Source organism: Plecotus auritus, assembly GCF_963455305.1.
Source record: "Plecotus auritus genome assembly, chromosome: 4".
NCBI lineage: Eukaryota > Metazoa > Chordata > Mammalia > Chiroptera > Vespertilionidae > Plecotus > Plecotus auritus.
Genome location: NC_137775.1, coordinates 23034158 through 23047813, shown reverse-complemented (window position 1 = coordinate 23047813; position 13656 = coordinate 23034158). Strand labels below are relative to the sequence as shown.

The 13656-nt window shown below is 42.4% G+C and overlaps 1 protein-coding gene across 2 annotated transcripts in view; it reads left to right on the top strand.

Annotated features, from left to right (window-relative positions):
• Positions 1-12211, top strand: part of VNN2 (vanin 2) — a 40965-nt gene extending 28754 nt beyond the window's left edge. The window contains exons 1-7 of one of the 2 annotated variants that reach the window (XM_080663329.1): positions 946-1278; positions 1390-1520; positions 4589-4781; positions 6109-6400; positions 8449-8822; positions 10762-10935; positions 11733-12211. In XM_080663329.1, coding sequence (XP_080519455.1) covers positions 1066-1278; positions 1390-1520; positions 4589-4781; positions 6109-6400; positions 8449-8822; positions 10762-10935; positions 11733-11861 — 1506 coding nt within the window. In that variant the 5' untranslated portion in view covers positions 946-1065 and the 3' untranslated portion in view covers positions 11862-12211. Of the gene's footprint in view, positions 1-945; positions 1279-1389; positions 1521-4588; positions 4782-6108; positions 6401-8448; positions 8823-10761; positions 10936-11732 lie in introns of those variants that run through there. The other variant, XM_080663330.1, reaches the window with a different exon arrangement.
• Positions 12212-13656: the final 1445 nt, after the last annotated feature.

Here is a 13656-nt window from a genome sequence, read left to right as displayed (position 1 = left end):
TCTGACTAACATGAGGAAATGTCACGCTGTGTCCCCCTGGAGACATTAATCTTCCCTTTAACTAGCGTATCCATGCTGTATACACTCCCCACACACTAGTCACTTAAAAGCCATCTAAGTATCAGATCAACCCAGGGATCACTCACCACCATTGACCATGTGATAATCTATATTTTACACTGTTCCGATAAAATTCCAGTATTCTAGACTATTAGGCAGTCTTTTCAAGAGAAACTGGCAACTCTGGTTTCTGCTGATATCTTCTTATGATGCAAAATCTCAGGACCATTGATCAAGAACAAGTGAGCCCAGCCCAGCCGGTGTGGCTCAGTGGTTGAGCATCCACTCATGATCCAGGAGGTCACGGTTCAATTCCCAGTCAGGGCATATGCCTGGGTTGCGGCTCATTCCCCATTGTGGGGCTTGCAGGAAGCAGCCCATCAATGATTCTCTCTCATCATTGATGTTTCTATCTCTCTCTCCCTCTCCTTCTTCTCTAAAATCAGTAAAAACATATTTTACAAAAAGAACAAGTGAGCCCAGACATTAGCATGTATAGAACTCTTATTCCTTTTGCCATTTTGTGGGCTCTTTAAAACTGGGACTTGCTTTGTACTCTGTTCAGTGTCTGTCACAGTTATGAACATAAGTTTTCAACATATTGTTATTATGATGCTTGCCTACTACAATGGTCCTAATATTAGCCCTATTAATGGAAACACTGAACTACCAGGAAAATATATTTTACTAAAAGAAAAGAGTTTTAGACTGAGGTGGACTCATCTGATTGGCACCTTAATTCCTCCTCCTTTAGCGCTGGATCGCCCTCTGAACATTGTCAACAACAGCGCTGCACTCTTGAGTCAATCCAATTGTGTAATCCTGGCAGTCAGTTTTCTTGCGCAACATCCTTTCTCAAGGCTGTGCAATGTATTCTGTGCAATTGTGTAATGCATTCGTGGGAAATATAAATAGCTGGTAGCAGGCAGGACTTTAACATAAATTTCTTTCCAGTGATACGCAATATAAGAATCTGAGTTTATCAAAGAGCACTAAATTGTAGCTATGATTACATCATATTTCCCAAAATATGTGGCAATTTTTGCCCTCTTTGTCCTGAGTGTTGGTGCGCTGGACACGTTTATTGCTGCAGTGTATGAGCATGCGGTTATATTACCAAACAGAACAGAAACACCTGCTTCAAAAGAAGAAGCTTTGCTCCTGATGAACAAGAATATAGATGTTTTGGAGAAAGCAGTTAAACTAGCAGCCACACAGGTATTGCCCTTTTTATACTGCCTGGGATATTGCAAAGGAAATTTGAAACTTGAAGAAGTGTGAGTGTTCAGAATTGATGAGAAAGTTCTTTGTTCCCTCTGGTTTGGGTAGGGTGCTCATATCATTGTGACCCCAGAAGATGGAATTTATGGCTGGGTCTTCACAAGGGAGACCATTTATCCCTATCTGGAGGATATCCCACACCCAGAAGTAAACTGGATTCCATGTATAGACCCTCAGAGGTAATGTCATTACTCTTTGATTTTTGAACAAAACATTGTGATATTGTAAAATACTAATAGCAAATTCAGTAAGCTTGCCTAGTGTTCTTGCTGACAAATAATCAATCTATGACATTGGACTTAGATGCCTCTAATGCTTCATAAGATGAGCCTTTTGGCACATGCTTCCCGTTTGGTAAATGACTTGAGATGATGATGATTGGTTGGTTATTTATTGCAGTTTCCTTTGATGAGTAGTATAGTATGTATATGCATGGTTTTACAATAGATGAGCTTAACTGGGTTTCAACAAAGTGGGGAAATTGTGACATGTGGGATTTATGTTCCAAATTTAAGTACATAGGTTCACCCATGAACACATGCCTCCTTTGTAAGAGTGGTATAAAAGATGAATGGGCTATGTTTTCAAAGAGCTTTTTAAAAACATATTTTTATTGATTTCAGAGAGGAAGAGAGAGGGAGAGAGAGATGAAACATCAATGATGAGAGAGAGTCATTGATCAGCTGCCTCCTGCACACCCCATACTGGGGATTGAGCCTGCAACCCGGGCATGTGCCCTGACCAGGAATCGAACCATGACCTCCTGGTTCATACTAGTAGGTTGCCACTCAGTCACTGAGTCACACTGGCCGGGCTCGAAGAGCTCTGGTATTGTTATCATTTGAGATGTATGGTGAGTGGAAACTGCAGTCTCGAAAAAGGAAGTGCTTTTTCTGAGACCACATTCGACCACCTTCTAGCTGAGTGATGTGGGGCGAATCACCTAAGTGCTAGACATCTCTGTTTCTTTATCTATAAAACAGGGATAATAACATTTCTTCTCCTACTTCCCTTAAGAGTAGACAAGAGTGTCAAGTGAAGAAATACACATGGAACCTGTACACTCTCATGCCCAGTCCACTTAGCTATCACTATTACTCTTGCCAACAGAAGGAACAGAATCTAAACGTCTTTGTTTTCTTGTCCTTTGAGAAATTCTAGTAATTATTTATAGTGGTAGTTTAGACTTAACTATCTTTTTAAAAACCATATAAAGCATAAGAAAGATGTATGAAATAGATCATGTTAGGTGTATTTATTTTTTAAAATAGTTCATATATAATTCCTTTAAATGGCAAAACCAATGCATTAAAGTTATTTAACTTGCTAATTTTAAATTTACATGCATCTGTTCAGAACTATATCTATTGCACAAAAAGAGGAACTTAAATAATTTTGACTATTGGAAATTGATTAGAATGCTCCAATGCTGCAACGTGGGAACTCTACTATGTGAGCCAAATCTCGCCCTCGGATTTCTACCTTTGGCAAAATGTTCTCTGAATGTCACAGTCTGTGTTTACAGGAACCAGTAACCATGACTCAATGTTTACTTGATTAGGGGGCTTTTCCAAGAGCAGGAAGGACTCATAATTTGCAGTCATTCAAGAGGCTTATACTAAAATACACCCTATTTGCCTGAACTGATTTAACGGACTTTCCCAGGGGAAAGATGTCTGGAAGCCTAATTAATATCTAACAAATTATTTTTCAGTTGAGAAGGTAAGTGACTGATGAGGCTTTAACATTATTGAGTCTTGCAGACACTTATTCATATGACAAGTTTGCAGTTCTTAGTTGTAAAAAGGAGAAATCTAGTACTTAATAAAATGGTAATGTTGGTAAAAAAAATATTGTTTCTTCCCTAGTAATATTTATCCTTAAAAGAGATAATAAAGGGAACATGTTGTCATTTTTTCCATGTTGAAATACTGTCAATTAGAATACTGATATGTCCCATGCTTCCTTGGGCTTTTCTCATGAGGAGCTAATAGGAAATATTAAAGTACCCTAATTATTTAGCCAAGAAAATAAAAATTAAACAAGTTGTATAATAATTTTATTAAAGGCCTTAATGAATATGAATGTTGACAATATGCCCTATTTTTTGAAAATAAAATAAATGGTCTAAAACAATAGTCATAAAGCTGTTCTTTTGATTAAAAGATTAGCTTAACATTAATGCATAAGGACTGAGAGATCATGGAGAAAGCTGAACGGCCTCTAAAGGAATCAGGTCTCAGTTTCCTGGGCTGTCTCTTGTAGTTACAAAATCTGTAATGGCCATTACTCATTTATTGAGCAACTACTTGATCCCAGGAACTGTACCTGGTACACTACGCACATTATTTCATTCAATTTAGGTAGCAGGAATAACTATTCCCATTTAAAATACGAGGATAAAGGGGGGCTTACAATCTCACAACTGGTAATTAGCATAGCTGGAACTCAGCGCAGTCACTTCCATTGTCCATGCTAACTGAATGTCCTCTGAAGGCCTGAACCCACCTCTTTGACAGGGTGTTCTGATTGCTAAATATTTTGTATTTTATTTTCTGCTGAAATCTCTCTACAACTTTTTTGGGTCTTTGTATCGCCTCTATAGTATGTTAATGTCTATGACTCATCTCCAAATTAGAGCCTTCCAAGTACATGAGGCCAGCTGTCACTCCACCTATTTCATCATCTCAATTCCTTCTCATTTCTAGAATTAATATCCTAGATATTTAATGCCAATGTGAATGGCTTTGACATTACTTTGAAAAGCAATTTTACAGTCTATTTATCTTAGGGTTTGTGTTGCATTGACAGATTGAAGAAACTGAGTCAGAATAGTGAAGTGCTTTTTGTCTGCGGAAGATGATTTATATAGGGCCAGCTATTTACAGCCTCCTAGTAAGACTATGGCTTAGATGATAGAAAAGGTCCTCCCCATTAGAAGAGTGTTAAATTTCAAGCCCTTCGTTTGCCTTCCTGGGAGTACGTTATAAGAGAAAGTGTGCTTCTCTTTTTCCTCCACCATCTTTTCTGTGCTTCCCTCTCTCACTGCAATCTGGAGTTTGGCACAATGAAATAGGTTAGCTTTGATAAAGATGAAATTTATATTGCATGTGAGTTTCTTAATCTTTTCTGTTGATTCTTAACCTAGAGCTGTTGTGTTATATGTTACAGGCAACTAAAGTATCACTTTCAAAGTTCAGAAATTGCTAAAATAATAGAAAGTTTAAAGCGATATCTATTGAATTAGGTTTGGCTATGCCCCAGTGCAAGAAAGGCTCAGCTGCCTGGCCAAGGACAACTCTATCTACGTCGTGGCAAATATCGGGGACAAGAAGCCATGCAATGCCAGCGACCCTAAGTGTCCCCCTGATGGGCGATACCAATACAACACTGATGTGGTGTTTGACTCGCAAGGAAAACTGGTGGCACGCTACCATAAGGTGAGAACTATTTGTGTCTCGGCAAAACTTGATTCACTTCTTTTGTTTGTGGCATGCATGTATACTTGTCTTTTGAATGTAGGTGAGAGAACTACTATGAATACATTTCTTAATTATTACATTTTAGTTGAAAAAAGGTTTAATTTACTTTGGTTTTATATATGGGATCAGTGTTTAAATTAGCTTCACAAAGTTTTTAATATTCTGTGAGAAAGAAGGAGAAATGCTCTGTTTTATGCATGATTTACTACTAGAGTTAGCTTTTTGGCCCAATTTGTTAACATTAAGTACTAAGCTTTAGCCATTCATTCCATTATAACTTTTTTTTTTATTGCAATACTAGAAAATCCCAACTGAAATTGGCTTAATTCCTCTTAAACAAACAAACAAACAAAAACAAACAGAATTTCCTTGCTATGTACCTGAAAAAACAGAAATCATGGGAAGGGTAGACCTCGTTTCAGATGCAGACTGTCTGCAAAGGCACAGAAGATGTCATCCATCTCTCCAGCACTCTTAGTCCTTTGCTACAGTTTTATTTTTTCAGTCTTTTAGAAGCTTCATAGCTGCTCAATGTGAGGCTCTCATCCTTATAGCAACAACATCCAGAGGAGAATGTATTTCTCTCACTAAGAAACCCTGCAAAAACCCCATCATGCCTTGGCTCCAATTAGGCCACGTGCCTTCCTGCGAGACAGAAGGCGGGCTGCCACAGCAGGGAGGGTGGCGGAGCACAGGATCCTCAACGAGAGAACACACATGTGCACAATCAGGCCACATCAAAACCTGAGCAAAACATGTGCTGCGCTCCTGAGCCCAGGCGAGGTGGAGTTTTGGAGCAATAATCAGGCTGAAAAAATTATGAATGGCTTACTAACTAAGGAGGGTTAAATATTACACGGTCTAAATTAATTTTAAACCTACTCACTTACATAAACCCAGCAGTATCACAGGGAGGCATGTGTCAGACTTTGCATGGGCAGTGCTGTTGGTATTCAAGGAGTACGTACAGTGGAAAACAACAGTCTGGAATTTGTCAGATTTTAAAATCCAGCCTATGATTTTAAGACAGAAATATTCACCTTTTAAATACCATTGTTATACTTTCATTGGTTGATTTGTTGGTTGTAGGAAAATGGGCTTTTTATTAATGCCACAGTGAGAAAACTCATAGACATGGTGTACTTGTTATGATTTACACATATTTATGTGTCATAGTTTTAAATATGTACATCAGCATACATGGGAGAAAGATTTTATGAATATTGATCAACTCTATTTGGCAATTTTCTGACTAATTTTCTCCTTGTTTCTTTATTGATAATAGTACAATCTTTTTGCACCTGAAATTCAATTTGATTTTCCGAAGGATTCCGAATTTGTGACCTTTGACACTCCTTTTGGGAAGTTTGGCATTTTCACTTGCTTTGACATTTTTTCCCATGATCCAGCGGTGGTGGTGGTAAATGAATTTCAAGTTGACAGCATTCTCTACCCCACGGCGTGGTACAACACTCTGCCCCTCCTCTCGGCTGTTCCGTTCCATTCAGCGTGGGCCAGAGCCATGGGAGTCAACCTGCTTGCAGCAAACACCCACAACACCAGCATGCACATGACAGGTAACTCACACCTGTCATGCACCAAGTGGCAGTGACAGTCTTAGGAGGTCTTCATTGATTTTCAAGACACACTTTTCTTTAATGGTTGTTTTATTAACTCTAATGTCATAAAATTCATAATTGCACAGGTTTTCTATACCAACATTCCTTAAATGGAACATTATCTCTGTGAGTAAAGAAGGATGAAAACATTATTATCTCAATTTCACATGAGGGGAAATTGGAATTACAGAGAAGTCAAGTCACATAAAAAAATCAAAGCCAGATCTAAAGAACTTTGCAGCCAGGGTCCATTAGTGATATTGAAATAAATCTTGTTCAGGTGAAAAAATTCACTGTAGACTTGATCAGGCTTTTAGAGTTTATCCTTTATACGGGGCAGGGCAAAAACAGGTTTATAATTGTTCCTATGGAAAATAATACAGTCCTATATAATAAAAGGCTAATATGCAAATAGACTGAACAGTGGAACAACCGAACAACTGGTCACTATGATGTGCGCTGACCATCAGGGGACGCACGCGGTACATGGCAGGCGTCGGCAGCAGGCGGCAGAGTGCGGAACATGGCGAGCATCAGCCATGGTGGGATGGTGGAGGAGGTGAGCAGGGGCGCCAGACCAAGGCGGGGTGCCAGTTGCTGTCATCAGGGCGAGTCTCTGGTGGTTACTAAAAATTCTTTGTTGCCGCACACCGCAGTCCCAGCTGGTGCTTATGCCCACTGCCAGCGCCAGGGCCGCTGCTCGCACCCACTGTCAGTGCCCAGCGCTGGCCCTGATCTCTTAGCGCTGTCAGCGGGTGTGAGTGGCAGCTGCTGGCTCCGATTGCCCCTTAGGGCTTCTCCACCTCTTCCTGCTCCTGAGGGGCGATCGGGCTGGCAGCCACCGCTCACACCCGCTGCCAGTGCTGGGCCCGCTCGCACCTGCTGCAGGCACCAGAGCTGCCGCTTGCACCTGCTGTCAGTGCTGGCCCCACTGGCGCCCACTGCCAGCACCAAAGCCGCCACTCGCACCCACTGCTGGCGCCCGGTGCTGGTCCTGATTGCTTGGCGCTGTCAGTGGGTGTGAGCAGCGGCTGCCGACCCTGATCACCCCTGAGGGCTTCTCTACCTCCCCCTGCTCCTGAGGGGTGATTGGGGTAGCAGCCGCCACTCACACCCACACCCGCTGACGGTGCCAGCCCCACTCACACCTGCTGCTGGCACTGGCCCCAATTGCTCCACGCTGTCAGCGGGTGTGAGTGGGGCTGGCACCGTCAGTGTGTGGGAGCAGCAACGGCAGGAGCGGGGCTGCCAGCAGACAGGGACCCAGGGCTGCAGTGGGAGTGTCTGGGCGGGGGCATGGAGGATGGGCTGAGACCCGCCCCTGCTGCCTTGAGGTCCACAGTTGCTTTCAAGGTGCACAGATTTGTGCACTGGGTCCCTAGTAATTAATAAATGATAATCTATAATAATAAAAGCATAATATGCTAATTAGACCAGATGTCCTTCCGGACAAAGCCTGGGCTGTGAGGGAAGCCCAGGTCCCAGGTGCCAGAGGGAAGTAGGTGCCGGCAGCCAGGGGAAGGAAGGCCTACTCTTGTACGAATTTCGTGCATCTGGCCTCTAGCACAAGAATAAAATGTTTCACATACTCACAATTGTAAACTTACTTTTGCCCCACCCTGTAGTATCTGTGTTTAAGGTAAGGCAGGTTTGTTACTCTTAGATCCAGCTAAAGAATTTCAAACAAATAAATTAGATAGGTCAGTGGAAAGCTGAACTTATTCTTCATGTTTGGGGAATTTTCTAGTTTATTTTTAAATTGGCTAAAAAAAAAAAAGTAGCTTAAGTTAAAAAAAAAACAACAGAATCCATACAAGTCAAATGACAATTTCAGTGTAAGCAGTCACAGAGTCAAATTATGTCAATGCAACAGCTATCTCCTTGCCTATCTTGACAATCCTTTGCTTTCATAAGTTTGTATTTAATTTCCTAAGGGAATGATTCTATTAGTTTGTCACAATGCAAAATTTGAACACAATATTTGTGTATCTTTATGTCACCCATAGGGAGTGGAATCTATGCACCGGAAGCAGTCAAGGTGTATCACTATGACATGGAAACAGAGAGTGGCCAGCTGATGCTCTCAGAATTGAAGTCCAGGCCTCGAAGTGAACCCACCTACCCTGCACCTGTTGACTGGAGTGCTTATGCCAAAGGCATCAAGCCATTCTTGTCTGAGCAGTTGGATTTTCCAGGGATGATTTATTTTGATGAGTTCACCTTCACTGAGCTTAAGAGAAATGCAGGAAATTACACAGTGTGCCAGAAAGACTTGTGTTGTCACTTAACTTACAAGATGTCTGAGAAGCGAACAGATGAGATGTATGCACTAGGAGTTTTTGATGGACTGCACACAGTAGAAGGCAAATATTATTTACAGGTAGAGATGCTTAAATATGTTAGAACTAGAGGCCCGGTGCATGAAATTCATGCCCCGGGGCAGGGGGGGGGTTGTTCCTCAGCCCAGCCTGCACCCTCTCCAATCTGGGACCCCTTGAGGGATGTCCGACTGCCCATTTAGGCCCGATCCCAGTAGGATCGGGCCTAAACGGGCAGTCGGACATCCCTCTCACAATCCAGGACTGCTGGCTCCCAACTGCTTGCCTGCTTGCCTTCCTGATTGCCCCTAACCGCTTCTGCCTGCCAGCCTGATCACCCTCTAACCACTCCCCTGACAGCCTGATTGATGCCTAACTGCTCTCCTGCCAGCCTGTTTGCCCCTAACTGCCTTCCCCTGCAGGCCTGGTCACCCCTAACTGCCCTCCCCTGCAGGCCTGGTACCCCCAACTTCCCTCCTCTGCTGGCCGGGTCACCTCTAACTGCCCTCCCCAGTAGGCTTGATCGCCCCCAACTGCCCTCCTTTGCAGGCCTGGTCCCTCCCAACTGCCCTCCCCTGCTGGCCATCTTGTGTTGGTCATCTTGTGTCCACATGGGGGCAGGATCTTTGACCACATGGGGGCAGCCATCTTGTGTGTTGGAATGATGGTCAATCTGCATATTACTTTTTTATTAGATAAGATAGAGGCCTGGTGCACAGTTGGGGGCCAGCTAGTTTGCCCTAAAGGGTGTCCCAGATCAGGGTGGGGGTTCCCTTGGGGTGTGGGCGGCCTGGGTGAGGGGCCTGTGGTGGTTTGCAGGCCAGCCACACCCCCCGGCGACCCAAGCAGAGGCTCTGGGATCTGGGATTTACTTATCTTCTACAACTGAAACTTTGTAGCCTGGAGTGGAGCCAAGCCTTCTGCTTGCTCTGTGGTGGCAGCCATTTTTGGGGGGATTTATGTATCTTCTATAATTGAAACTTTGTAGCCTTAAGCAGAGGCCAAAGCAGGCCAGGGCTGCAGAAGCTTGGCTTCCTCCATCACCGGGGGCAACCCTAGCCTCCTGCTCTCTCCAGCTCCGTGGCTGCCGCCATTTCTGTTGGGCTTTATTTATCTTCTATAACTGAAACTTTGTAGCATTGAGTGGAGGCATGGGCTGACAAGGGCAGGCGGAAAGCTTGACTTCCTCCATTGCCAGGGAAACCCAAGCCTCCCTCCTGCTCTCTGTGGCTGCAGCCATTTTGGTTGGGTTTATTTACATATTCCCTCCTGATTGGCTGGTGGGCATGGCTTGTGGGCGTATTGGAGGTACAGTCAGTTTGCATATTACTCTTTTATTAGATAGGATGGCTTCTTTATTCATTTTTCTTCTAGGCTAGTGGATGGCAAACTCATTAGTCAACAGAGTGGCAAACCGCGGCTCGCAAGCCACATGTGTCTCTCAAGCCGCAGTTTGCCGACCACTGTTCTAGGCCTTCATTGCATTCAAGAGCAGAAGAATTAGTTCTCAGCAGGCCAGGTTCAAATTTTAAAGGTGCAAATTTTATGCATTTTCTTTTTTTGTCAGGCCACTTTAAAGCAGTATTTTTAAAACTGTCTTTAACTAGAGCCCAGAGTAAGAAGTTCATTTCACATCCTGACCTAGTGCAATCAAGATGTGCAACTACATGGGAATTGTTACTAACTATGAAATATTTAATTGAAACAAAGATTTATGAAATAATTCAAATTAGAAAAGCTATACTTATGTGCAATTTTAAATACTCTGAATTTTAAAATTCTAATCTATTTCATTCAGCTTCGTTGAAAAAAAAAGAGCTAATTCTGACCCACTAAATCCTTGATTTTAGGATTCACTAATAGATTATGACCTGTAATTTGAAAAATTGCATAAGAGGCAAACAACCTAACATATATTCCTCTGTCCCTTGAAATTGTGCTTTTTTGATGAGAAAATACTTCCAAGATTTCTAACCACTTCTTTTTTCTTTGCCTACATAGATATGCACATTACTGAAGTGTCAAACCACTGACCCGAGAACTTGCGGGGAGCCCGTGGGCTCAGCTTTTACCAAGTTTGAGGAATTCGCTCTAAGTGGCACATTTGGAACGAGTTATGTTTTCCCACAACTCATTTTAAGTGGGAGTCAGCTTGCCCCTGAAAGACATTATGAGGTAGGAGGTTTTCAGGATGATAAATTTCTTTGAACAGATGGGGTAGACTGGCATAATGAAAATCTTTAAAATAATGGGTCATTATTGTAATATTGCCATTCCCATTATACAAGCAACGCTTTAAAAACATGTGGACGCTATGATATGGAAGACAAGTGTGGTTCTAGATTGTCTATAAGCTATGATGGAGAATTTGGCATTCATTTTTCTACATAAAAATGATTTTGAGATTCAAGGCAACCATAAGGTTATGGAGAAATAAAAATATTGATTATGGATGATGGCTGGCAACTAATGTCCTCCTTATTTGCATGGTGTAGAAAGTCCAAGATAAATACATTAAAAAAGGTACCCATAACTTCTTTCTTTTTTCTTTTTTCTTTTTTTCCTATGTAAGATGGTTGATCTTGAGCCTGCAGGGTGGGAATTAGCCCCAGACTTTTCCAAGTCTACATTTCTTTGCATCCAATTTCACAACTTACCTCATGGGTGTGTTCTTTTGAGAAGTTGTAATAATGATAGTAATAATTAATACTTTCTATAGTGTTTAATGAGTTAAAAGAACTTTTTTTTAATACATTATCTTATTTAACTCCTGTACAATAGATTTATTTGCTACATTTTCACCCAAGGTTCCTTTGCTATTAGACCTCTGGATCTGAAACGTGGGTCTTCTGACACCGAATCCTGCGTGATTTTGCTGTTTTATGCTGCTTTTAGAGTGGCATTGTCAGAAAGACATGTGGGCTGGAAACCAGGCTCTGCCTGGGGATTAATCCTTTGCTTTCTCTGATCAGGTTTCAAGAGATGGACGTCTGCAGAGCAGAAGTGGAGCCCCTTTGCCTATCTTAGTCATGGCCCTGTATGGAAGAGTGTTCGAGAAGGACCCTCCACGCTTAGGGCAGGGACGAGGGAAATTACAATGACCCCCCTTTACCGGCTCCCTTTCAGGATTAGCCTGGCAAAGAAAGGGAAAAGAAAAAAAAAGGGGGGACCCCTTAGTGTCTGTTTATAAGAGATGTCATAAATTTGCTGAAACAACAAAGGAATTTTAAAAAAACAATAGATGTGTGAACAAAGATCTTTCTTTGAAAAGTGAAGCCATTCATTTTTATAGCTTCAACTAGTATTTCTGTGGCAATAGAGTATATTTTATTGGTGTGCAAAATAATTTTTTTTTCATGAGAAACAGTTCAGGCTGCACCATAATAATTAGAGACTGTATATTAAAAACCAAAGAGAACAAAATAAAAATAGTTGTATTGAGTCCCATGCCAAAAGTATGTATTATTTATGTTGGGGATAGGGAAACTTTTCTCTTTCTCCCTTAGCTTTTCTGGCCGGTGTTACCAGACCAAAGGATTCTGTTTGCCTACACGTATCAAAGTCCAATCAAAGAGGGACAGGAGTTTGCAGCCAAGGAAGTAAGGGCTTATTAGTTGAGGAAATGGCACCAAGCCCGGAGTCACAAGTAAAATAGTGCTCAAAAGCCTGGCTTCCCGATGGCTTCCAGGGGATGGGTTATATAGGGGGAAATCATTCATCATGGTGGCTAAAGGAGTTGGAGTGTAGTCTCTACTGATTGGTTGGGGCCAGGGTAGGGCGTAGTTGATGACTGTACATGTCAACCAGGGCTGGTTCTGTCTGGTTTGTGAATATGTGATCAGCAGGGTTGGTTAGCTTTCATAGGCCTGTGGCTGAAACACAATTGAAGTCAAGATGTTATCTTTAGCTTGACAACACTGTTTCTGTGGTCAACAGACCTACAGATTTGTTCTTAAGATAGTTTGATGCTGACCACAATCTGATGTCCTAAGGGCTTAATGAGTAAGGAAAGGAGTGGATGTGGACAGAAAGGAGAAAGGATCATGTTAAAGAAATGAGGTTTCTGAGCCCTCACACTGTTCAAATAATTTAAGACAGACAGTAGATTAATAGGAGAGAATCAAGTATTTATTTATTTATTTATTTTTATTGACTTTAGAGAGGAAGGAAGAGGGAGAGATAGAAACATCAATGATGAGAGAGATTCATTGATCAGATGCCTCCTGAACACCCTACACTAGGGATCGAGCCCACAACCCAGGCATTTGCCCTGACTGGGAATCGAACCAGGACCTCCTGATTCATAGTTTGACACTCAACCACTGAGCCATGTGGGCCGGACAAGAATCAAGTTTTAATAAATGCACATAGGAAATTTACATAAGCATGAAAACTCCAAAGACATAAAGCAAAATGAGATATATATGCCACTTAGAACTAAGGAGGGAGAGGTAAGGCAATTCACAGGGATATGAAAAGAGTTATTGTTTACACTATTAAGCCATCTTGAAACAGTGGGTCACAAAGAGGACATTGAGCAGATGGACTTTGCTAGGTTCCTCCAGTCAATTCTATCTAGTTTATATTAAAACTAGAGGCCCAGTACACGAAATTTGCTCAGCCCAGCCCGCATCCTCTCCAATCCGGGACCCCTCAGGGGATGTCCAACTGCTGGTTTAGGCCCGATCCCAGGGATGGGGCCTAAACCAGCAGTTGGACAACCTTCTCACAATCCAGGACTGTTGGCTCCTAACTGCTCACCTGCCTGCCTGCCTGATCATCCCTAACCACCTCTGCCTGCCGGCCTGATCACCCCTAACTGCCCCCCCTGCTGGCCTGTTCACCCCCAACTGACATCCCCCCATTGGTCTGGTTGCCCCTAACTGTCCCCCCATC